The sequence below is a fragment of the Papio anubis genome, chromosome 1 (assembly GCF_008728515.1).
Source record: "Papio anubis isolate 15944 chromosome 1, Panubis1.0, whole genome shotgun sequence".
Lineage (NCBI taxonomy): Eukaryota > Metazoa > Chordata > Mammalia > Primates > Cercopithecidae > Papio > Papio anubis.
The window spans coordinates 211,176,935-211,203,070 of NC_044976.1; the positions used below are offsets into that span (position 1 = coordinate 211,176,935).

Here is a 26,136-nt window from a genome sequence, read left to right on the forward strand (position 1 = left end):
CTTCTTAAAATAAATCGTTGAGTGATTAAGCAAATGTAGCGGCACATATGATGAGACCATACATTAGAGTGATTTTTAAGCTTTCATGAGTAGGTGAAAAACAAGCATTTTAATTAAGCCAGTTCAGACTGCTTGCTGTCAACCCACATGCTCCACTGAATAAACATGGCTAGTTTTCACTATCAAAATAGGAATTTTAAAGGAAATATATCAAGGAGATAGAACTAGTCTGCATTTTTATTTTTATTTTTTTAACGGAGTATGGGAAGAGGATTTATGTTAAGAAGGAAGGGGAATAAATTTATAGGTGTTTACTGTAACCCCTGTAGATTCAGAATACTTGCCAAGAGCCTTAAGTCTCTGTGATCTTATTTAATCTTCACAACAGTTCTCTGTGGACAGATAAAGAGTTTCATTTTAAAGATGAGGAAACTAGGGCTCAGAGAGATCAAGCAACATAGCTGGGATAAGCATGAGGGCTGGAATATAAACCCAAGTTTTTTTGATGTAAGTACCCATGCCCTTTCTGCCACATTCCTCCAGCCTAGCTGCCAGAGGCATTTGAACCAGAGCAACCCCATCTTGAATAAGGCTGGGTAAAATGAGGCTGAGACCTACTGGGCTGCATTCCCAGACGGTTAAGGCATTCCAAGTCACAGGATGAGATAGGAGGTCGGCACAAGACACAGGTCATAAAGACCTTGCTGATAAAACAAGTCGCAGTAAAGAAGCCGGCCAAATCCCACCAAACCCAAGATGGCAATGAGAGTGACCTCTGATCTTCCTCACTGCTACACTCCCACCAGCGCCATGACAGTTTACAAATGCCATGGCAACGTCGCGAAGTTACCTTATATGGTCTAAATAGGGGAGGCATGAATAATTAACCCCTTGTTTAGCATATCATCAAGAAGTAACCATGGCCGGGCACAGTGGCTCAAGCCTGTAATCCCAGCACTTTGGGAGGCCGAGACGGGTGGATCACGTGGTCAGGAGATCGAGACCATCCTGGCTAACACGGTGAAACCCCGTCTCTACTAAAAAAATACAAAAAAATAGCCGGGCGCGGTGGCGGGCGCCTGTAGTCCCAACTACTCGGGAGGCTGAGGCAGAATGGCGTGAACCCGGGAGGCGGAGCTTGCAGTGAGCTGAGATCGGGCCACTGCACTCCAGCCCGGGCGACAGAGCAAGACTCCGTCTCAAAAAAAAAAAAAAAAAAGAAGTAACCATAAAAATGGACAACCAGCAGCCCTAAGGGGTTGTTTATGGAGTGACCATTCTTTATTCCTTTACTTTTTTCATAAACTTGCTTTCGCTTTACTCTGTGGACTTGCCCTGAATTCTTTCTTGTGTGAGATCCAAGAACCCTTTCTTGAGAGTCTGGATCAGGACCCCTTTCCTGTAACATGGCCATCACAGCATTTCCTAGAGGCCAGGGCTTGTGGCCATGCTAACTGTGTCCATCATTATGACCACTGAAGTCATCTGGCAGTGATGGCTGGAGGTGTGTGCTTCAGGTGTTTGTCCCTTCATTTCATGCATGCTCTCCAAAAGGAGACGTTTAGACTAGCAGACAGCATTCCTCTGGGGACCCTTCAAATTACCTCTCAGTCTCTGACTTCTGTGATCGTTTGCTGGAGATTTTCTCAAGTGAGAATCTCCTGAGTTCATGATATTAGTGCATTTCTGGTAATGCCTAAAGAGAGAGGTAGAGGAAAACGAAAACGGAAACCTGTCCTGCTTTCGTGCAATCAGTATTTCATGCAGTCACCTCTTACGGGGAAAATGTCATCCCTGTGTGGGATAAAAGAGTGGAAAGGAATACATGAAGGTGAGTTTTCATGCCAGGTTGGTTGGAGAGAGATCACACTGCAGGCCAGGAGATGGGTGACCCCTGAGACCCATTCATGCAATGACCCACATTCCTCTTTCTCCCTTAAGAACCTCGTCTATAACCAGGGACATGCAGAAGTTAAAAGCACGGACTCTAGGGCCAGACTGACTTCACTCAAATCCCAGCTCTACCACTTCCCGACAAGTGGCCCTTCATTATCTGGCCCCCAGACTATCTCATCAGCTCCATCCCCTCCACACTCCCCCTTTCACTCAGCTACAGTGGCTTTCTTTCCATTCCCTGGAGGAAAGATGAACTTTCTCACCCCCGCACTTTGTATATGCTGTCCTCTCTGCCACAATACCTAGAGTGCAATCATCCTGTGTTGCCGGTTCAGTGCTGGCACATTATGGCAGTGCAATTTACATCTGAGCACGGCAACTCCATGAAGGAGAGACTCAGACAGAAAATCTGCAGGTCTAAGGCCTCTGCTGTGTTTCCAGAGAGAGATAATGATGACTCTTGAGTCTTGACATGTCTCTAGATTTTCTGATTACACCCATCCTAATTACACAGATGGCCTCCTCTGAGGTCAGTCTCTTTCTCTCTGTCTCTCTCTTTCTCTCTGTATATGTCTCTCTCTCTCTCCCATTCTCTCTCTCGCTGGGCCCATGTCTCTAGTCACAACATTCCTAGGAAAGGTCAATGAGTTATTTCCTCAGGATTCTTCTCTCAGGTCCCATGCTATTAACCACACATCCTGTCCCATGATCCCTGGCTAACTAGGATGAGTGTCACCAGGGAATAAATCCAGTTCATATTTCTTCTGTCGCTGAGCTTGCAATTGTTCCATTTCTAACCTTGCTTCAGGCTTACAGTACCAACTGACCACTTCTTCCATGGCCAGGGGCTGCCTGGAATAGAGTCCCTGCCTGTCTCAGCCCTCCATTTGCAGCAGACACAGTCCGGGGGAGCACAGTAACTATTAAACGCACTTTATCTTTCAGAACTATCTCTGATCAAACCAACACTCAGGGCAGAGTGCTAGGAAATGTGTTAGATGTACAGAGTTCCATCTGTGAGGCTGTTGTGAATATGGTGTAATTCTGATGAGAATTGAAGGGCTTATTCCAAGGGATTATTTGATATTTTTGTTCTTTCCCACAGGTATGGGAACTCGAGACTGGGCTCCAAGTATACCAGATTTTAGACCCTCATGGTTTCAATATTGAAGTGACTTCTGCAGCTGTCGATGAAAGTGGATTTCTTTTTGCCACAGGAGCATATAACGGTCAGACTAACATCCAGAATGTGGCGTCTCTGCTTTAGTGTCCTGAGAATTTCTGCCAAAAACTCTTTCGTTCTTTGGGGTAGAAGGAGAGCATGAAGCAGGCTGGAATATGTCTGGGTGCCAGTGAAATTCCTGTGCCTGGGTGAATAGTGGTAGAGTCCCTTATCTAACAGGCATCAATGTCTTGATATGGATGTTAAAAATGATTCCTCACATTGCATTTACATAGTCGCTTTAACAGTTTGCAGAAGTCTTTCGCATATGACATCTCATCTAATCCGTGTTGCACTGACTCATCCTATCGTTCCACTTTTGGGTACCATCAGCTAAGAGACAGCCATCGGATTCAGTGCTTGCTAACAATAGTTTTACCGACAGTGGATTTCTGGACCAGACAAAACACCCAGCCAACTTTTTCACATTACTCCTAGAGTTCTATATTGGAGTTGTTCACATGTCTAGCCTTGCGGAGGGCATGTGCCATGCCAAACTTGAGAGGATGCCAGGCCCAGGTTGGGGTGGGCTCTTTGATGTGCCTTACACTATGCAGCACTGGTAGGACTTCCAGGAACTAAAGAGCTACAGACTGCCCTGCCTTTCACCCCACTCACTATGTACTAAATGAAAGAACTGCTTTATCTAGACCATATGACCAATTGCATGCACTACTCTGAATATATTTACCCTAGGCCTACACGCATAAGCCAATTGATGAATTGAGTGAGCATCTCAATGTGTGAAAGTCTGACTTTTTTAAGTGTGAGCAGATGACACCACCATGTGAAATAAAATCATGAATACTGAGTCGATGGGGTATGAATAAATGCAACTGCCCTTCACGTGGACCAGTTCTTGAGAAAGCAGTCTTAACTGTTCCATAAGCACACCCTGCATAGACACGAAATGTAGTTGTTGAAATTCTGAGCCCTGTACACAATTATTATCATGCAGAAGCATTAAGCAATTCAATATATGACTGACAATAGTATTGTTTATATGCAAGCAAGCCATATCTTATGTTGTTAGTTCTAGAACCTAGAATTCTTTCAGATATTGAGTTTGTCCTTCTCAAAGGTACATATGTTAAATTTATTTTATTGTGTTTATTTATTTGGAGTCGGAGTCTCACTGTGTTGCCCAGGCTGGTCTCAACCTCCTGGCTTCAAGTAATCCTCCCTCCTTGGCCTCCCGAGTAGCTGGGGTTACAGAAGTGAGCCACTGTGCCAGGCCCTCTTGGTTAAACTGACAGAGATCCAGGACACCCTGGGAAGTGAGATTCTCTGACTCCCAGTGAAGTTCAAACCACAAGCCACTGGTCTCCTCTCATTACCACCCATCACCTGGGAAAAGCTGAGGAGTACATCTCCCTGCTCTCTGCTCCACTAAATCTGACTGCCCAAGTCCCAAGGTAGCAGGAAATTTGGACAAGGAGACTGGCCTCTGCATAACCCAGGAATGTCTGAGAACACGATAATGTCTTTTAATTGTTTGTGTGACTGTTTTCCTATAATGCCACAGAGTCCTTGAGGGGGGGCACTATGATTATTCATTAAGTACCCCCAGCTCCTACCACAGTGCTGGGTATACAGGGAGTATTTAATCGACGTTTAATGATGTTGTTAGTGGCCAGCAAACAAATATTGGGGGTGTGAGTGTTGCTGATGGAGAGAACCTGGTGTAGGGGAAGGAAAACAGTGCAGTGAAAACACTCTGGGTGTCGAGCAGGATTCGAGCTGAGGGATAAGAAAGGGGGTAGGGTTAAAGGAGGAGAGGAAAAGACCTGTGGTTCACTAGAGTCTGAACTTGAGGTGACCACTATAAAAGCCCATGTGAGAAGAGAATTCTCTCCTCTGAGCAATGACCTAGAAATAGGCATTCCACAACTATACTGTTTATCATCCCTCTGGCCCCTTCTTCCAGGTCCCCCAAAGCAAATGAATGAAGTTAACGATAAAGAAAGTATCTCCACCCATTTGAACTGCTACAATGGAATGTCATAGAGTGGGTGGTGTTTAAAAAAAAAGTTTATAGCAGATTTATTGATAATAACCAAAAACTGAAAAACAAACCATTTTTCAACATATGACTGGTTAGACAAACTGCAGTACATCAATACAGTGGAATACTACAGTTATCACAAGTAATACAAAGAAACAAGCTAGTTATATTTGCAGCAGTTTGAATGTATCTGAAAGACACTAACAAAAGACAAGAGTCAATCTCATCCATTTCAGTTCTTTTTTTTTTTTTTGAGATGGAGTCTTGCTTTGTTGCCTAGGCTGGAATGCAGTGGTGCAGGGTCTCGGCTCACTGAAACCTCTGCCTTCTGGGTTCAAGCGATTCTCCTGCCTCAGCCTTCTGAGTAGCTGGGGCTACAGGCGCCTTCCACCATGCTCGGCTAATTTTTGTATTTTTAGTAGAGACAGGGTTTTGCTATGTTGCCCAGGCTGGTCTCGGAACTCCTGACCTCAAATGATCTGTCCGCTTCGGCCTCCCAAAGTGCTGGGATTACAGGCATGAGCCACCGCGCCCAGCCAATAACATTCTTGAAATAACAAAATAAAATGTCTTCAAAATGACAAACTTTTAGATAAGTAAAACAGCTTACTGATTACCAAATAGTGACGGTGGGGGTTATGGTGACTATGAAGGTTAACACGAAAGTTCCTGTGGATTGATGGAACATTTCTGTATATTGGTTGTGCAAATTTATACACACAGTAAAATTGTGAAGAACTAGACACATACACACGAGAGTGCATGCAAAAAACTGGTAAAATCTGGACAAGGTCTGTCGTCTAGTTAATGGGATTTTCTAATGTCAATTTGCTTGTTTTAGGACTATACCGTAGTCACATGGGCTGGAAGCAATGGGGGAAGTTGGGACAAGATACACAGGACTTTACTATTTTTGCAACTTTCTGTTTCTTTTTATTTTTCAAAGTTCAAAACAATGTAGAAGGCTAACAAATTTTGCCAAACACTGAAACACTGATATAAATCTTTAAATTTTTACATTAGTTGAGGTCTCAAATGTCATATATCAGATTAATTAAAATGCTTTAAGCACTATCAGAATTGGAGCTGACAGTGTCTCCTTGGTATGTAATAAGATGGAAAGAGTGTTGGGCCCACACTGACATCTATAAAAAAGCAAGCTGATCTATGAAATCAGAACTTTTCTTGAACCTATGCGAGAATCGATGTTGCAGGCAAATAGCCTGAAATAGAAGAAAAGACACAGGCACTTCCGGGGACAGATAGGACACAGTTACTGGCTAACCTAGGGCAGTGATGAGAAGGAAATGGGGCTGGCATTCAGATGGGTGAGAATGTAGTCAGATTTGTAAGAACTGCTGAGATCTGAGTGTAGGATAGCATGAGAGTACAGCACTTCTAAAAGCCAGAAACACAAAGGGAGTATGCGTCCATTCCCATGCTCCTCACACGGCTTGTCACATGTCACACAGGGCTGGCCTCCCTCATGGTGCAAATCTGGGAGACAGGAACAAGCCTACACTGTGGAGCCACAGAAAGTCCCATCAGCATCCGTCTTACCGACAAAGCAAATGCCTAAGCCACTGAGGGAAGGGCGGCAAACCCTCCTGCTGATATTGTAGATGAAGACCTACTGTAAGGGAGACAGAGCTGAGCAAGTTGTTCTCTACCTCTTGAGGGGAGGTAGGAAAACCTCCTGGGCTCAGCCCATTTGACATGCTTTACCACTCAGGGCAGGAGGACTGGGTGTTTTCCAACAACAGAAATCGATTTCTCTCAGTTCTGGAGGCTGGGAAGTTCAAGATCAAGGCGCTGGCAGATCTGGCGTCTGGCAAGGGCCCACCTCCTGGTTTATAGATGGTGCCTTCTCACTGTGTTCCCACATGACAAAGGGGTAAGGCAGATCCTTGGGGCCCATTTTATTACTTACTTTTCTTTTTTCATCTGAGTCACAGCAGATCTGAATTTGGGGCCTTTTTTATAAAGGCACTAATCCCATTCATGAGGGTTCTACCCCCATGACCTAATAATCTCCAAATACCATCATATCGAGGATTAGGTTTCAAACAGAAAGTATAATTTTAAACGTAAGAAAAACACTCGGTCAGGCACGGTGGCTCCCGCCTGTAATCCCAGCACTTTGGGAGGCCGAGGCGGGTGGATCACAATGTCAGGAGATCGAGACCATCCTGGCTAACACGGTGAAACCCCGTCCCTACTAAAAATACAAAAACATTAGCCGGGCGTGGTGGCGGGCGCCTGTAGTCCCAGCTACTCGGGAGGCTGAGGCAGCAGAATGGCATGAACCTGGGAGGCAGAGCTTGCAGTGAGCCCAGACCCTGCACCACTGCACTCCAGCCTGGGTGACAGAGTGAGACTCTGTCTCAAAAAAAAAAAAAAAAAAAAAAAAAAAAAAAAAGGAAAAAAGAAAAACACTCCATACTTTTCTTTCACTTTCCTCCCATGTAACCAACAAAACCAATCTCCAAGCTTGGCAGATTCTTACCGACTGGGATTCCCTCCAACTTTTTATTATCTAATAAGAGCTAACGTCCTAAAACATGTCAGCACATTAAGAAACGTGATAGATTACTGGAATGATCTTTCGCTGTGAATAATAATTGTGGCATGGTAGCGAACATTCCCGTGTTCGGGACGGCGTGTTTAGCACACTGAAAAGCGTTGGGAGAATAAAAACAGAAGAGACTCACTAAAGAGCAAAAGCTTAGTAGGAGAGCCTGAGGGTAGATTTCAAGGCGTTGCCTGGTCCTGTTTATTTTTATTTTTTCAGCCTGTGACAAATCAAGGCATATAGGAATAAATTTCATGCACAGCAAGCCTGGGAAGACTCACCCATCTGAGTAGGGAATAAATATAGGATAAATTGTTGGCAGAAAGCTTTCAATCGGATGAGTTTTCTCTGAGCAAAAAGCCAAGCTTTCTCTAAGTCACTTTTACCTACGTAATCTTTTTCTCTGTATGCTCAGGAACAGTCAGAATCTGGGACTTTGGCAGTGGGCAGGAGATGAAAGTGTTGCCGGAGGGGAAAGACTGGAAGGAGGAGGAGCACTGCCTACAACGCCTCGTTTTCCTCAAAGCCCAAGAAAAACACCAGCACCTGGTCCTGGCCTTGGAGCGCAACGGGACTATCAAAATGATCCAGGTTTATAATCCCATTTCATATTCGTACTGCAGGTGCCCTTTTTGGGAAAATCAAATGAGCCCGTGGATAATCCCCACCCATGTAACTCCTCTCTTGGTAGCCAGCTGAAGATAGTGTTTATCCTCAACCTTCTCGTGATGCTCCTCATTAACTTTGCCCAGGTTCAAGCAAAGAGCAAAAAAGAATCCCTGCCCAGTCACCGCATGTTGCCCATCAAGCTTCTGCTGAAGGGTTAGTCAGGGTCTCCTAAGGCGGGTGTCAAGAATGTTAAATTTATACTCAGCTGCCACCTCGGACATGCTTTATACCCTCATATGGGGATAATTCACTGCAGAATTGCTTTCCGGCAGGCTCTGTCCCTTATCACCCATAATGCATTTAGGGATGCTCAAGTCACTTTTCCAGCTTGTCACCAAAATCGCTTTGTTTATTTTAAGGTTAATGATGCAATCTGCCCAGGGCTGTTTGGGGAGGATTGAGGTAGGCTAATTTATTTTTCCTATGACTCTATTACCACCTCGGAATGCTAATGCCCTCTTCAAATTTATAATGAAGACTAGATCATCTATCCTGGCTATTGAGCGGATCTCACCCCGTCACCTCGAACTCAAGGACTCACTGCCTTTATTATTCCCCTTCTGAAAGCTAAGACCAGAAAAAGAAAAGTCTTGAATAGCACAGCAATCATGAAGCACCAGCTTAAGATGACGGATGACCTAAGAACTGGAAAAAAGGAGTAAAAAACTTCCCTGATGTTATATACTCTTCTCTCGTCTGAGCAATCCAAAATGGCACAGTAGAAAGGCATTTCTTAGTAATACACTCTAAAACAAAATGAAATGTTGATTTTTGCTTTATAAAGTGCCATTGTTCATCAAGATGCCCTTCCTACCAGACAATGTCTGTTGTCACAAATGCTTCTTTTTTGAGGGCTGCAACAAGTAGCATGGAACTATTCACTCACCAAAATTGTTTTTAGTTCTACTGTAGCATTTTTTACTTTGATTATTCTGGTTCTGCATTTAGAACCTGCAGATGGATCTTGGTAAGAACTGAAAACCTCTCTTATTTATATTTGTATTCTTGGCCATGCCCAGAGCAGGTGCTCATTAAGGATAGAAAGAATAAAAATAAATAAAGAACCTCTTCTAAGGTAGACAACAGTAAATTTATGAGCGGTGTTTGGAGAACTTTTACCAGTGTTGGAGCAGGCAGCTTTATAATGTAATGTTGAAAGTATACTTATTTGCATATTATTATTAGTTTATTATTATTATTATTATCTACTAAATCTGCCTATTTGAAATAAAATAATTTGATTTACATACTTATTTTCTAGAATACTTTCATTCATTCATTTTTTTCAATGACCATTTACCAAATATTTACCATGTTCCAGAAGGATATTCCCTTTCACCATGAAATTCATAATTTAATAGGAGTTGCACTGATCCCCCTATTACAAGTGTTGTGAGTGTTTTCACAAAGTGCCTCAGAAGCTTGTGTGGTGGGATGGTTGTCAGACTAATTGGGTAGCCAGGACATTTTTTTTTCCAGGTAAAAACAGAACAAGCTTTATAATAAATTTCTTTCCCTAAATTCCAAACCCCGCTTCTCTGTTTGCACCAGAAACTGGAAGGTGGACAGGTGGAAGTTGGAGCTGAGAGTGGAATGGAGGAAAGATAAACCAAACCTCTATCTTCCTAGACTCCCAGCTGCCTTAAAAACAAAAACAAAAACAAACAAACAAAAAAGCAAACAACCCCCCCGCCCCCCAGCAAACCAAAAAGCCAAAATCTGCTTCAGTAATCACATTCAGTTATTCAGGAAACACTGCTGATGCATTATGAGCTGTATGAGCTAAGAAGGGTCTCCAAAGTCTCATGTACTTTTAAAAGTGTTCAAACAGTCCTTAATGGCTTAAATACAATATCTCTCTTACACTTCTGTTCTTGGTTTTATTTTCTCAAGTCTCAGAAAAATGCTTGTGCAACTGCCCGCTCTGGGCACAAATCATGGCCGTGCTGAATATTCTGGGCATGATTTCCTAAGCCGTGTAACAAGAGGGCAGACTGTAAATTGACTGGCCTATTAATACAACTTCATAGACAACAAGAGAAGAAAACAATAATTCTTCTCATCATCTCAGTTTTAAGGGGATAGAACTGCATTCTGCCTATATGAAACCTTTGGCAAATTTGAGAGAAATTTGCCCCCAAGTCATTGTTGACAAAACCATAGGTTGGTGAGAGATTACTGTTCTAACATAATAAACAAAGCACTGTGGGGGTTTCCAGGAAGATGATTAATTGATCTCAAAATCATTCACATTCTAAAGACCCACTTACTTACCTTCCTTTTATCCACAGTACTTTAGATCTACTCATATAGCTATATCTGTGTGTCCTTTAAAGTAAATGATTTTCTTTATGAAGCAATTAACATAATAGTGCTCTTAGCATTATATGAACTGCTGTTTTGCTAGATAACTGATTCCTAAAGACCTACCAGCCAATTCCAATATAAGATAAAAGATTTCACCAAGTAGAGATGAAATGTAGAAAATAAGGGTAACTTTTCACAAAGCTACTTTTACTTCTTTTAAATTTTAAGATTGTATCTTTCCTACTGTTTTGTATTATTATAGCCTTTCTTTTCATAAAATAATGTTAGTAGAGTTTCCCATCTCCTTCTCCCTCATGTCCTCACTTGGTAAAATTGAATGTGAGTAACTCTAGGTCAATCTTCAAAAGGTGTTTTGTAAATTCTACTGCTCTGTGAATTCAGAAAGTCTGAGAGCCACTGTCATAGGAGATTCTATTGAAACCGGTTAAGCCTGTTTAAAAACCACTGTCGGGCCGGGTGTGGTGGCTCATGCCTGTCATCTCAGCACTTTGGGAGGCCAAGGCAGGAGGATCGCTTGAGGCTAGGAGTTTGAGACCAGCCTGGGCAACATAGTGAGACGCCATCTCTACCAAAAAAATATAAAAATTAGCCAGGCATGGTGTCACACACCTGTAGTCTCAGCTACTTGGGGAGCTGAGGTGGGAGGATTGCTCGATCCTGGGAAGTCAAGGCTGCAGTGAGCCATGATTGCACCACTGCACTCCAGTCTGGGTGACAGAGCAAGACTCTGCCTCAAAAAGACACAAAAAAAACTAAACCACTGTCACTAACTCATACCACCAGGTAGGCACATAAATCTAACTAAGCGATTACTCAGTGTAAATACCTGGTCACTCTTGAGATACTGCTGAGATTCATTCCTTCTGTCCCACAATGGCACAAACTCTAAACAAAGACCCCACCAGTACGCAGGAGTACTATTGGCCCATACTTTTAAATTAACATGGATATGAAATAACAGAGGCCTTAGGGCAACACCTAAAATCAAAGTTTAAAAAATGGAAGGACTTTTATCCATCAACTAGCTAAAGTCCTCATTTTGCAAATAAGAAAATTAGGGCCAAAGAAAATTAGGGCCAAAGAAGGTATGGACCTTGCCCGAGGTCCTACAAAAACTAAGACTAGAAACCGGCTGTCTTCACTCCTAGGCCAATATTCTCTCCACTTTTCCATAACTGCTCGTCAACATAGAGTCCTGTTCTGCAAGCAAAATAATTGACCTTAAAATTTTGACTTTTATTCCCATATAACAATTCAAACATTAAAAATTAATGGCCTCTCATCAATAATAACCAGTTATAAAATACAAATATGGCCCAGCACAGTGGCTCACGCCTGTAATCTCAGCAGTTTGTAAGGCCAAGGCAGGCAGATTGCTTGAGGCCAGGAGTTCAAGACTATCCTGGCCAATATAGCAAAACCCCATCTCTATATACAAAAATGAGCTGGATGTAGTGGTGCGTGCCTGTAGTCCCACCTACTTGGGAGGCTGAGGTGGGAGGATCACCTGAGCCTGGGAGGCAGAGATTGCAGTGAGCCAAAATAGCACCACTACACTCTAAACTGGGCGACAGAGCAAGACACTGTCACACACACTCACGAAAGAAAACATAAACATAGTACAGGTGGAATAAATGATCACATCACAATAGCAAACAAAAGTATAAGGTACCTAAAATAAACATAGCAAGAACTATGCAAAAGTTTTGTGGAAATACATCTTAAAGGGTGTGAAAAGAATCTGAATAAATGGAGAGATATACCACATCCACAGATGGGATACGGCAAAGGTATCATGATTATGTTCAAATTAAAAATAAAAGCTGGTCTTAAAAAACAAAGTGAAAAGACAAGTCACAGACAGTGAAAAGGCCATTGCACCCCAGCTAACTGAAGAAGAGTTAGAAACCAGGATATGTAAAGAACCCCGCAAACTGCAGGAAAAAAAACCCCACAAATAGCCCAACAGAAAAATGAACAAAGGACAGGTAAGGAAATCCAGATGGCTCGCAGACACACGAAAAAATGTTCAACTCACAACAGTCAGGGAAATATTATTAATGGTTAATATAACTAATATGTTTAAAAAATAGTTAAAAAAATTTTTTTAATAGTGGTAAGTAGTTTTCATTTTTAGTATCTCATTTTATACACTTTATAAAAGGTCTGGGATATATGTGCAGAACGTGCAGGTTTTTTTCTTTTTTTTCTTTTTTTTTTTCTCGAGATGGAGTCTCGCTCTGTCACCAGGCTGGAGTGCAGTGGCATGATCATGACTCATTGCAACCTCTGCCTCCCGGGTTCAAGCGATTCTCCTCTTGCAACCTCAGCCTCCCGAGTAGCTGGGACTACAAGTGCATGCTTGGTAGCCCAGCTAATTTTTGTATTTTTAGTAGAGATGGGGTTTCACCATGTTGGCCAGGACAGTCTCGATCTCTTGACCTTGTGATCCACCGGTCTTAGCCTCCCAAAGTGCTGGGATTACAGGTGTGAGCCACCACACCTGGCCCGTGCAGGTTTGTTACATAGGTATACACGTGCCATGGTGGTTTGCTGCACCCATCAACCCGTCACCTACATTAGGTATTTCTCCTAATGCCATCCGTCCCCTATTCCTCACCCTCTGAAAGGCCCTGGTGTGTGATGTTCCCCTCCCTGTGTCCGTGTGTTCTCATTTTTCAGCTCCCACTTATGAGTGAGAACATGTGGTATTTGGTTTTCTGTTCCTGTGTTGTTTGCTGAGAATAATGGTTTCCAGCTTCATCCATTTCCCTGCAAAGGACATGAACTCATCCTTTTTTATGGCTGCATAGTATTCCATGGTGTGTATGTGCCACAGTTTCTTTATCCAGTCTATCATTGATGGGCATTTGGGTTGGTTCCAAGTCTTTGCTATTGTGAATAGTGCTGCAATAAACATACGTGTGCATGTGTCTTTATGGTAGAACGATTTATAATACTTTAGGTATATACCCAATAATAGAATTGCTGGGTCAAACGGTATTTCTGGTTCTAGATCCTTGAGGAATTGCCACACTGTCTTCTACAATGGTTGAACTAGTTTACACTCCCACCAACAGTGTAAAAGCATTCCTATTTCTCCAAATCCTCTCCAGAATCTGTTGTTTCCTGACTTTTTAATGATCGCCACTCTAACTGACATGAGATGGTATCTCATTGTGGTTTTGATTTGAATTTCTCTAATGACCAGTGATGATGAGCTTTTTTTCATATGTTTGTTGGCCGCATAAATGTCTTCTTTTGAGAAGTGTCTGTTCATATCCTTTGCCCACTTTTTAATGGGGTTGTTTTTTTCTTGTAAATTTAAGTTCCTTGTAGATTCTGCATATTACCCCTTTGACAGATAGATAGACTGCAAAAATTGTCTCCCATTCTGTGGGTTGCCTGTTCACTCTGTTGATAGTTTCTTCTGCTGTGCAGAAGCTCTTTAGTTTGATTAGCTCTTATTTGTCAATTTTGGCTTTTGTTGCCATTGCTTTTGGTATTTTAGTCATGAAGTCTTTGCCCATGCCTATTTCCTGAATGGTATTGCCTAGGTTTTCTTCTAGGGTTTTTATGGTTTTAGGTCTTACATTTAAGTCTTTAATCCATCTTGACTTAATTTTGTATAAGGTGTAAGGAAGGGGTCCAGTTTCAGTTTTCTGCATATATGGCTAACCAGTTTTCCCAACACCATTTATTAAATAGTGAATCACTTCCCCATTGCTTGTTTTTGTCAGGTTTGTCAAAGTTCAGATGGTTGTAAATGTGTGGCATTATTTCTGAGGCCTCTGTTCTAATCGATTTGTCTACATGTCTGTTTTGGTACCAGTACCATGCTGTTTTGGTTACTGTAGCCTTGTAGTGTAGTTCAAAGTCAGGGAGTGTGATGCCTCCAGCTTTGTTCTTTTTGCTTAGGATTGTCATGACTGTATGGACTCTTTTTGGTTCCATATGAAATCTAAAGTGGTTGTTTCTAATTCTGTGAAGAAAGTCAATGGTAGCTTGATGGGGATGGCATTGAATCTATAAATTACTTTGGGTAGTATGGCCATTTTCACAATATTGATCTTCCTATCCATGAGCATGTAATGTTTTTCCATTTGTTTGTGTCCTCTCTTATTTCCTTGAGCAGTGGTTTGTAGTTCTCCGTGAAGAGGTCTTTCATATCCCTTGTAAGTTATATTCCTAGGTATTTTATTCTCTTTGTAGTAATTGTGAATAGGACTTCACTCATGATTTGGTTCTCTGTTTGTCTGTTGTTGGTGTATAGGAATGCTTGTGATTTTTTAACATTTATTTTGTATCCTGAGACTTTGCTGAAGGTGCTTATCAGCTTAAGGAGATTTTGGGCTGAGACCATGGGGTTTTCTAAATATACAATCGTGTCATCTACAAATAGAGACAATTTGACTTCCTGTCTTCCTATTTGAAAGGGTATTAAAAATTAGTTTTGAAATGTTCCATTTCATACTCATCAGGCAAAACATTAAGAAAATCAAATAATACCAAGTGTTAGCAAGAATATGAAGAAAGGGGAACTCTCATCTACTCCTGGTGAGAGTGAACATAGCTAAACACTACCTAGAGAAGTGGTTAGGTGATAGCTAGTAAAGTTGAAGATGTGCATATCTTATAGTTAGGTAATTTTACCCCAGATATATGCTGTAGAAACTGTGCCGCCTGTCTGTAAAGGAAAGCAGTACCAAATTGGCACTCTGAACATCCGACAATGGGGGAATGGATAAATATATTGTAGTATGTTTATATAATACGATAAAGCAGTTTAAAATAAATAAACTGGAGTTCCATGAAATAACTTGTATAAATCTCAAAAGCATCCTATTGAGTGAAATAAGAAAGTTGAAGAAGAATCCATATAGTTGGACAACATTCATAAAATGGCTTAAAGTTTGAAAGCACTATCATATATATGTAGAACATATATATATGTATACATAGAAATATTAAAACTTTCATGACTAACATCATATTCACATTACTGGTTACTCTAGGGAGGGAAGAAAGAGGAATTATATTAATAAGCAAGGAAGAGATGGGGTTGAAGATTTGGTAAAGCTAGATGGTGGATACATCAGTGTAGGTTCTATTTTCTCTATCTCTTTAAAACAGTTCAAAATAAAATAATTAATTGAACTTTTCATGTACTCACTGGATTTCTATTAAAGGGCAAGGAAGATGATATTTACCTCATGGTGATCTGGGAGCTGCCCGATGTTGTGCCTTTCCTACAAGATGGGAAACATGCTGTGCATCTGAGAGTGTCTACTAGAGATAGGAACATGGCTATTCCTTTCCCAGATGTCGAGTTAATAGTTGAGAGGAATGCTTCTCAACCTTCTAATGTAAGTTTCCTCTCTTAGTTTCTTTTTAACTTTTGCTTTTTGTTATGGAAATTTACAAACATATATAAAGGTATAGAAAATAATACAAAGAGCTTCTATGCGTTATCGCTCAGCTTCAAAAATTTTCTGTGTATGGCCAAACTTATTCTTTATTCCCAGCTCTTCACCATGACCACCACCAATGGATTTTTTTTTGAGACCGGGTCCTGCTCTGTTGCCCGGGCTAAAGTGCAGTGGTGTGATCATAGTTCACTGCAGACCCCAACACCTGGGCTCAAATGACTCTCCTGCCTCAGCCCCCCAAAACGCTGCAATTATAGGCATAAGACACCGTGTCTGGCCCACCACCAATGGATTTTGAAGCAAATCTCAAACATTATGTCATTTCATCCCTTTCTATTTCAGTATATATGTCTAAACAATAATGACTATTTCAAAAATAATACCATTATTTTCTAAAATACATTAAAAATAATTTGTAAGAAGTTGTTAATCTCATCACATATTCATTCAGTGTTCAAATTTTCCAGATATCCTTATAATTTCTTTCTTATAATTGGTTTCAACAACCAAGATCCAAACAAGGTCTATTTGTTGAATTTGGTTGGAAAAATCTGTTAAATATCTTTTTTTTCTCTCTCCTTGCAATTTATGTCCTGAAGAAGCTGGACAGTTGACGCCATAGTTTTCCACTTTCTAGATTTTGCTGATTGCACCCTCGTGGTGTTATTTAAGAAGTTCCGCTGTACTTCCTGCAATCTGGTAGTTAATCTGGTGGCTTAATTGACTACAACATGGAATTTTTTTTTTTTTTAGCAATACTCCTTCATAGGTGCTGTCCTGTATTCCATCAAGATTCTCACAATGACCAGTTGTCTTTTTTTTTTTTTTTTTATCTCAGCAGTCATTGATGATTATTACCTAGGTCTATTATTTTCATTCAAAGTTTTCATGCTGCCTTTCTGCTTCATTTACTACTGGAACGTGTCATTAAAGAAAACCTCTCCTTTATCAAATACTTGGTTACACTGAGGTACAGTTTATATAGAAAAGCAAACTAATTCACGATTTGCTCCTTATATTTATCAGTTTTAAAGTGGAGAATAGGTTTCCTAGCATCTTCCAAAGGTGGTCCGTGAATTTTGTTTATTTAATATCATTATTGACTCACAAATTTAAATGTTCTTGATGTGTTTCAGTCCATTTAATTTGTTATTATTATTGATGCCCAAACTGTCCCATCTGAAACTGGTTGGAGCCTCTTCAGGTTCCTGAGTTCCTCTGATGTGACCTCAGAAGCTGTGGATAGCTTCTAGGTATGACAAGATGATCCAGGCTCATCTTGTACATTTCTTTCCAGATCTAAAATCCACTATTTCTCCAATATATTCTACTTCATTTCAGTGAGAAATAGTATCTTAAAAAACCACAACCTGGGTTCTAGAGCTGCCCACTGCCACTAGGTTGGTTCTTATTTTTAGACTTTTTCAATAGACAGCTAAGAAAACACATTAAGAGAAAATGCACTACTATTTTGCACTGATATTCCCAATTCAAATGTAAGGTTATATGGCTTTTACTAATTTTATTTTAATTTATACCTTTCTCTCAGAAAATTTTGATTTCTAATGATACAAGCATCATTACTTATTTGCTTTATGCTATTATTTATATAATGTATTCTTCTACATAATATACAGGTTCTTTATGTCATTTTATATGTTATCATTGTACATTACATTATATTCTAGTTTCAGAAAACAATAAAATTTCTAGGAACATGATACCTGACGCAGCTCAGAATCTTGCTTTTTTTGCAGTTCTTTTTGTCCTTAGGGTGTATAGCATGTGGAATGTACTGTCAAATTACTGTGCTTTAAAATTGCTTAAAATAATTCCTTGTACCACCAACTCTATATATGGTTAATTTGCTTCATTTTTCAAATGTATTGCATTTTTAAAATTCAGTTTTGTTTTATTGTTATGTAAAACATTTCCATACTTCTAAGATTAAATTACAAAACAAGTTCTATTCTGAGCTACAAAACAAAGTCTATTGTATTCATGTCTTTTCCACCTTGTTCTCTCCTTAACCTATAGTTAACTTTTTGTTTTTAAGTTTTTGGTTTATGTTTCCGTGCTGTTTTTAAAAAATATAATCAAATACTTGGTTCCCTCTCCACCTTCTTAAGCAAATGATAGAATACGATTTACATCCCTGTATTCCCTGCTTTATTTAATAATCTATTTGAGACCATTATAAGCCGTACATAGAGATCTTCATCTTCCTTTTATTTTAAATTGTGGTAAAATACACGTAAAGTAATATTTACCACTTAGACTATTTTTAGGTGTACCGTTAGCGACATTAAATACATTCACATTGTTGTGCAACCTTCATCACCCAGCCATCTCCAGACGCTTTCATCTCGCAAAACTGAATCTCTGTTTATTAAACAATAACCCCCTATTTCCCCTTCCCTCCAGCTCCTAACAACCAGCATTCTAATTTCCATCTCTATGAATTAACTTACACTGGGTATATCATATAAGCAGAAACATATGGTATTCGTCCTTTGTGATTGGTTCGTTTCACTTAGCATGATGTCCTCAAGGCTCGTCTATGTGTAGCGTATGTCACAGCATCCTTCCTTTTAAAGGCTGAACATTATTCCATTGTATGTATAGAACACGTGTTGTTTACCCATTCATCCATAAATGGATACCTGGGTTGCTTTCACTTTTTTGCTATTAATAGCAATGCTGCCACGAACATGGGTGTACACATGTTCATTTTTCTTTTCTTTTCTTTTTTTTATTATACTTTATATTTTAGGGTACCTGTGCACAACGTGCAGGTTTGTTACATATGTATACCTGTGTCATGTTGGTGTGCTGCACCCATTAACTCGTCATTTACATTAGGTATATCTCCTAATGCTATCCCTCCCCACTTCCCCCACCCCACAATAGGCCCTGGTGTGTGATGTTCCCCTTCCTGTGTCCAGGTGATCTCATTGTTCAATTCCCACCTGTGAGTGAGAACATAAGGTGTTTGGTTTTCTGTTCTTGCAATAGTTTGCTGAGAATGATGGTTTCCAGCTGCATCCATGTCCCTACAAAGGACACTAACTCATCCTTTTTTGTGGCTGCATAGTATTCCGTGGTGTATACGTGCCACATTTTCTTAATCCAGTCTGCCATTGATGGACATTTGGGTTGATTCCAAGTCTTTGCTATTGTGAATAGTGCCTCAATAAACATACGTGTGCATGTGTCTTTATAGCAGCATGATTTATAATCCTTTGGGTATATACCCAGTAATGGGATGGCTGGGTCAAATGGTATTTCTGGTTCTAGATCCTTGAGGAATCGCCACACTGTTTTCCACAACGGTTGAACTAGTTTACAGTCCCACCAACAGTGTAAAAGTGTTTCTATTTCTCCACATCCTCTCCAGCACCTGTTGTTTCCTGACTTTTTAATGGTCACCATTCTAACTGGTGTGACTTGGTATCTCATTGTGGTTTTGATTTGCATTTCTCTGATGGCCAGTGATGATGAGCATTTTTTCATGTGTCTGTTGGCTGCATAAATGTCATCTTTTGAGAAGTGTCTGTTCATATCCTTTGCCCACTTTTTGATGGGGTTGTTTTTTTCTTGTAAATTTGTTTGAGTTCTTTGTAGGTTCTGGATATTAGCCCTTTGTCAGATGAGTAGATTGCAAAAATTTTCTCCCATTCTGTAGGTTGCCTGTTCACTCTGATGGTAGTTTCTTCTGCTGTGCAGAAGCTCTTTAGTTTAATTAGATCCCATTTGTCAATTTTGGCTTCTGTTGCCATTGCTTTTGGTGCTTTAGATATGAAGTCCTTGCCCATGCCTATATCCTGAATGGTATTGCCTAGGTTTTCTTCTAGGGTTTTTATGGTTTTTAGGTCTAACATTTAAGTCTCTAATCCATCTTGAATTAATTTTTGTATAAGGAGTAAGGAAGGGATCCAGTTTCAGCTTTCTACTTATGGCTAGCCAGTTTTCCCAGCACCATTTATTAAATAGGGAATCCTTTACCCATTTCTTATTTTTGTCAGGTTTGTCAAAGATCAGATGGTTGTAGATGTGTGGTATTATTTCTGAGGCCTCCGTTCTTTTCCACTGGTCTATATCTCTATTTTGGTACTAGTACCATGCTGTTTTGGTTACTGTAGCCTTTTAGTATAGTTTGAAGTCAGGTAGTGTGATGCCTCCAGCTTTGTTCTTTTGACTTAGGATTGTCTTGGCAATATGGGCTCTTTTTGGTTCCATATGAACTTTAAAGTAGTTTTTTCCAATTATGTGAAGAAAGTCATTGGTAGCTTAATGGGAATGGTATTGAATCTATAAATTACCTTGGGCAGTATGGCCATTTTCACGATATTGATTCTTCCTATCCATGAGCATGGAATGTTCTTCCATTTGTTTGTGTCCCCTTTTATTGCATTGAGCAGTGGTTTGTAGTTCTCCTTGAAGAGGTCCTTCACATCCCTTGTAAGTTGTATTCCTAGGTATTTTATTCTCTTTGAAGCAATTGTGAATGAGAGTTCATTCATGATTTGGCTCTCTGTTTGTCTGTTATTGGTGTATAAGAATGCTTGTGATTTTTGCACATTGATTTTGTATCCTGAGACTTTGCTGAAGTTGCTTATCAGCTTAAGGAGATTTTGGGCTGAGACAATGGGGTTAAGTATTTCATGTGAATGGATGTACCATTGTTTATTCAACTAATCCCCTGTAGGTAAGCATTTGGGTTGTTTTTAATCTTTTCCAATTAAAAGTAGTGCTGCAACATATATATATATGAAAAAGACTTATGATTATTTCCAAGAAGTAGTTCCTGATAACCAGAAACCTCATCTACACCCAGATTCCCAGAACTTAGCATTGCCATGGCAAAAAAGGCCACACACAAAATGAAAACACTAATAAGAAACTGGAAAAAATATGTGGAACTTATATCACAAAGGACTAATATCTATAATATATCTTCCTAATTATCTATATATACATACTGTATGTATGTATATCTATATATACATATCTATGTGTACATAGATATATATTTCTAATATATCTAATATACAACAAACTTTTAAAACATTAGAAGGAAAAGAACAACCTAGATAGAAAATTGATGAAAGATATGAAGAAATAGTCCATACATGTACTAGCAAGATGCTCCACTCATTATAAGATAAATGCAAATTAAAGTATATATATATACTTTATGAAATATATACTTTATGAAATACATATATACTTTATGAAATATATATATAGAGAGAGTTGGTTTCCATTGTTGACAGTGTGTCTTTGGGATAGATTCAAGAAGAGGGATTGGGTTACTGGATCAAAAAGTAAATGCTAATATAATCTTCCTAGACATTACCAAACTCCCCTCCACAGAAGTTACAGAGCTCTGCATTGCCCCTAATATGTGAGACTGCCTATTTCCCCACAGCCTTGCCAACAGTATATATTATAGTCAAACTTAGGAACTTTTTCAAATCTAGATGAGAAATCAAAACAAGTGCCTTTATACTTGAACAAGTGAGAGCAAAATGAGAAGTGTTTTTAAAAAGATAAAAACCTATGAAAAGAGAAAGCTGGAATTTTATTAACTGACATTGAAAAATCTAGTTAAAATTACATGATGTAAAAATAGTGAAATAATAATTGGCCAGAAAAGAATGAACAACCATTCTGTGACCTTTTAATACAGCCCCAAACTTAGCCTTCCTGTTAAAATATAATTTGGTATACTTTAATTTGCATTTATCTTATCGTGAGTGAGGGGAGCATCTTTTTAATACACATATGGACTATTTGTTCGTATCTTTTGTTAATTTTTCTATCTAGGTTGTTGTTCTTTTCCTTCTAATGTTTTAAAAGCTTTTTGTATATGAGATACATTAGGAATATATACATATATGTATATATAAATAATTAAGAAGATATATTATGGATATTTGTCCTTTGTGATGTAAGTTCCACATATTTTTTCCAGTTTCTTATTAGTGTTTTCATTTTGTGTATGGCCTTGTTTGCCATGGCAATGCTAAGTTCTGGGAAGCTGGGTGTAGATGAGGTTTCTGGTTATCAGGAACTACTTCTTGGATATAATCATAAGTCTTCTTCAGGCTTTGTTCAGGTAATCCATTCGTCTATCTAAAAATAGGCTGGTGCAGTGGCTCACGCCTGTAATCACAGCACTTGGGAGGCTGAGGTGGGTGGATCATTAGGTCAAGACATTGAGACCATCCTGGCCAATATGATGAAACCCCGTATCTACCAAAAAAACAAAAATTAGCTGGGCATGGTGGCGCGTGCCTATAGTCCCAGCTACGTGGGAGGCTGAGACAGGAGAATCACTTGAACCCAGGAGGAGGAGGTTGCAGTGAGCTGAGACCACACCACTGCACTCTAGTGGAGTAAGACTCTGTCTCAAAAAAATTAAAATAATAAAAATAATAATAAAAAAATCACATCTGTCTAACTAAAAATAACTTGTCTCTCTAAAAATAGGTAGCTCTTTTAAATTCTCTGAGATTTTAAGAAGGACAAGTTTGTGATACCAAAAACATCACAAAATGGTCGGTCACTGTTTCTAGCCAATTACTAATTTGATCATTTTTACATCATGAGATTTTAACTAGATTTTTCAGGGTCAGTTAATAAAATTCCAGCTTTCTCTTTTTATAGGTTTTTGTTTTTTTTTTAAAAAAGCTTCCCTTCTTGCTCTAGCAGCATCACTTGGTCAACTGTAAAGGCACCTGTTTTGTTGTATCTTCTTTTTTTAATGGTTATTTTAAAACCTAAATAAGGAAAGTATATCATCAGATTATTTTTTTCAGGATATTCTCTGAATTCCAAAATTGTAATTAGTCTTAAAATAGCCAGCCTTAATTTCTCATAATAAAGGAATATTAAAGTACTTGCCCCTGATAAGTTCTTAGTGATAGAGCTTCAAAAGTTATACACCCAGAGTTTTTAACCTGCAATCTACTGGCTGTCTGTCCATGGGTAGACTTTGGGGGTCTAAAAAGCCTCTGAAATTGTATGCAAAACTTTTTTTTCTGAAGAGTGCAAGGTTCACAGCTTTTTCTTTCTCAACATTTTATTATGAAAATTTGTAGACATTAGAAAAGTTGAAAAATTTAGAGCGGACATCCATATATTCGTCCACTTAAATTTTACTATTAACATTTTGCGGTCTTTGCTTTATCACATATTTATTCATCGGTTCATCTTCTACTCACCCTTATATCCATCTTATTTTAAAAATCTATTTCAAAGTAAGCTGAAGGCATTGATACATATCACCCCTAAACACTTCAGTGTATGCATCATTAACTAGAGTTCACTGTTTATGGTTTTGCTTTTAGTAAAATGTACGTAAAATAAAATGTACAAAATTGAAGCCGCTATTCAATGAGTTTGAAGAAAAACATAAACAACCAGAACCCCTAGCAAGATAAAGAACTTCACCACCACCCCAGAAAGTTCCTTCATGTCTCTGCCTATTCAATATCTGCTCTTTACCCAAAGGCAAACACTGTTCTAATGTTTTTCACCAAACATTTGTTTTTTCCTATTCTAGAACGTCACATAGTGGAGTAATATAGTATACATTTAAGGTTTTGTTCATTTAGCATAATGCTTTTGAGATTTGTCTGTTGCTGCTGCATGAATCAGTAGCTCACTCAGTTTTATGCCTCAGTAGTATTCAACTGTAGCTTTTTTTTTTTTTTTTTTTTTTTTTTAAGATTCTTGAAGTGTTTGTGACCAAGAAATGTTAATAACAACAGGTACGACTGGGAAATATTGACGGTTCAGTTCCAGACCATGACAATAAAGCAAATATCGCAAAGCAAGAAATTGTGGGTTTCCCAGTGCACACATAAAAGTTATATTTAGGCTGGGTGTGGTGGCTCATGCCTGTAATCCTAGCACTTTGGGAGGCTGAGGCGGGCGGGATCACTTGAGGTCAGGAGTTCAAGACTAGCCTGGCCAACATGGTGAAACCCCATCTCTACTAAAAATACAAAAATTAGCTGGGCGTGGTGACATGTGCCTGTAATCCCAGCTACTCAGGAGGCTGAGGCAGGAGAATGACTTGAACCTGGGAGATGGAGGTTGCAGTGGCCAAGGTCGCGCCATTGCACTCCAGCCTGGGTGACAGAGTGAGTCTCTGTCTCAAAAAAAAAAAAAAAAAAAAAGTTGGCCGGGTGCAGTGGCTCACACCTGTAATCCCAGCACTTTGGGAGGCCAAGGCGGGAGGATCACGAGGTCAGGAGATTGAGACCATCCTGGCTAACCCGGTGAAACTCCGTCTCTACTAAACATACAAAAAATTAACCGGGCGTGGTGGCGGGCACCTGTAGTCCCAGGTACTCGGGAGGCTGAGGCAGGAGAATGGCGGGAACCTGGGAGACGGAGCTTGCAGTGAGCCTAGATCGTGCCACTGCACTCCAGCCTGGGCGACAGAGCGAGACTCCATATCAAAAAAAAAAAAAAAAAAAAAAAGTTATATTTATACTATACTGCAGTCTATTATGTATGCAATAGCATTATGCCTAAAAAATGTATATACTTTAATTTAAAATACTTTATTGCTAAAAATTGCTAATAATCATCTAAACCTTCAGCAAGTCCTAATCTTTTTGCTGGCGGAGGGTCTTGACTCGATGTTGATAGATCCGGGCTTATCAGGGAGGTGGTTGCTGAAGGCTGGGGTGGCTGTGGCAATTTTTAAAAATAAGACAGCAATGAAGTTGCCGCATGGATTGCCTTTTCCTTTCAGGAAAAATTTCTCAGTAGCATGTGATACTGTTTGATAGCATTTTACCTACAGTAAAATTTCTTTCAAAATTGGTGTCAATTCTCTTAAACCCTGCCCCTGCCCAGTCATCTAAGTCCTTCGTTGTCATTTCAGCAGTGTTCACAGTATCTTCATCAGGAGCAGATTCTATCTCAAGAAACAACTTTCTTTGCTCATCCATGAGAAGCAACTCCTCATCCATTCAAGTTTTATCACGAGATTGCAGCAAGTTAGGCCTCACTCCTAATTCTAGTTCTCTTCCTATTTCTACCATATCTTCAGTTACTTCCTCCACTGAAGTCTTGAACCCTTCCAAGTATCTTTGAGGGTTAGAATCCTTTTCTTCAAATTCCTGTTCATGTTGCTATTTTGACCTCCTCCCATGAATCACAAATGTTCTTAATGGCATCTAGAATGGTGAATTCTTTCTGGAAAGTTTTCAATTTGAGCAAGCAGATTCATCATAGGAATCACTATCTATGGCAGCTATAGCCTTACAACATGTATTTCTGAAATAATAAGTCTTGAAAGTCAGAATTTCCCCTTGATCCATGGGCTGCAGAAGGAATATTGTATTCACCAGCATGAAAACGACATTCACGTTGTACATCTCCATCAGAGCTCCTGGATGCATTTTCAATGAGCAGTAATACTTTGAAAGGAATCTTTTTTTTTTTTTTTTTCTGAGTAAAGTAGCTGTATATGTTGAATTCAATAGCTTAATTTGCCATCTCTTCAGAAACCTATTTTTGTGATATGCTTACACCTCCTCAACAAGGCAGGCGCATGTGTGCATGTCTGAGGGATGAAGTGTTGCGGGCATATGTTTGAGGCTGAAGAATGGAGAAAAAGAAAACTACACCTTTGTGTTCCTATAGAAATTTAAACTAATTGTTTTTTTAATGAGGATCTTGATTAACTTTATTGATTTACTCTAATATTAGAGTACTCTAATCAAACCATTTGCACTTTTCAGCTTTCAGAGAGATAAGTGGTCAGACACTAAAGAATGGAGGAAAACTGCAAGTTACAGCCAGAGCAACTGAGAAAAGTCTTCAGTTTTTTTCTCCCTGACCTTAGCAAAACAACCATAATATAATTTATTTCCTTTTTATTATTATTAACCATAAAGCTTCCTTGCAAAAAAAAAATAGAATAATATAGATGGTTTTATGGAATTTGGAAACAATTATTTTATCATAGAATGGAGAGAAACTGTATTAG

At 39.4% G+C, this 26,136-nt stretch overlaps 1 protein-coding gene across 4 annotated transcripts in view; it reads left to right on the forward strand.

The window, feature by feature from the left end:
• The window catches only part of WDR64 (WD repeat domain 64), a 162,917-nt gene that overhangs the window by 97,180 nt on the left and 39,601 nt on the right, over positions 1-26,136 (forward strand). For all 4 annotated transcript variants that reach the window (XM_017953364.3, XM_017953367.3, XM_009196564.4 and 1 more), the window contains 3 exons: positions 3,002-3,125; positions 8,111-8,286; positions 15,882-16,058. In XM_017953364.3, the coding sequence (XP_017808853.1) occupies positions 3,002-3,125; positions 8,111-8,286; positions 15,882-16,058 (477 nt within the window). The remainder of the gene's footprint in view (positions 1-3,001; positions 3,126-8,110; positions 8,287-15,881; positions 16,059-26,136) is intronic.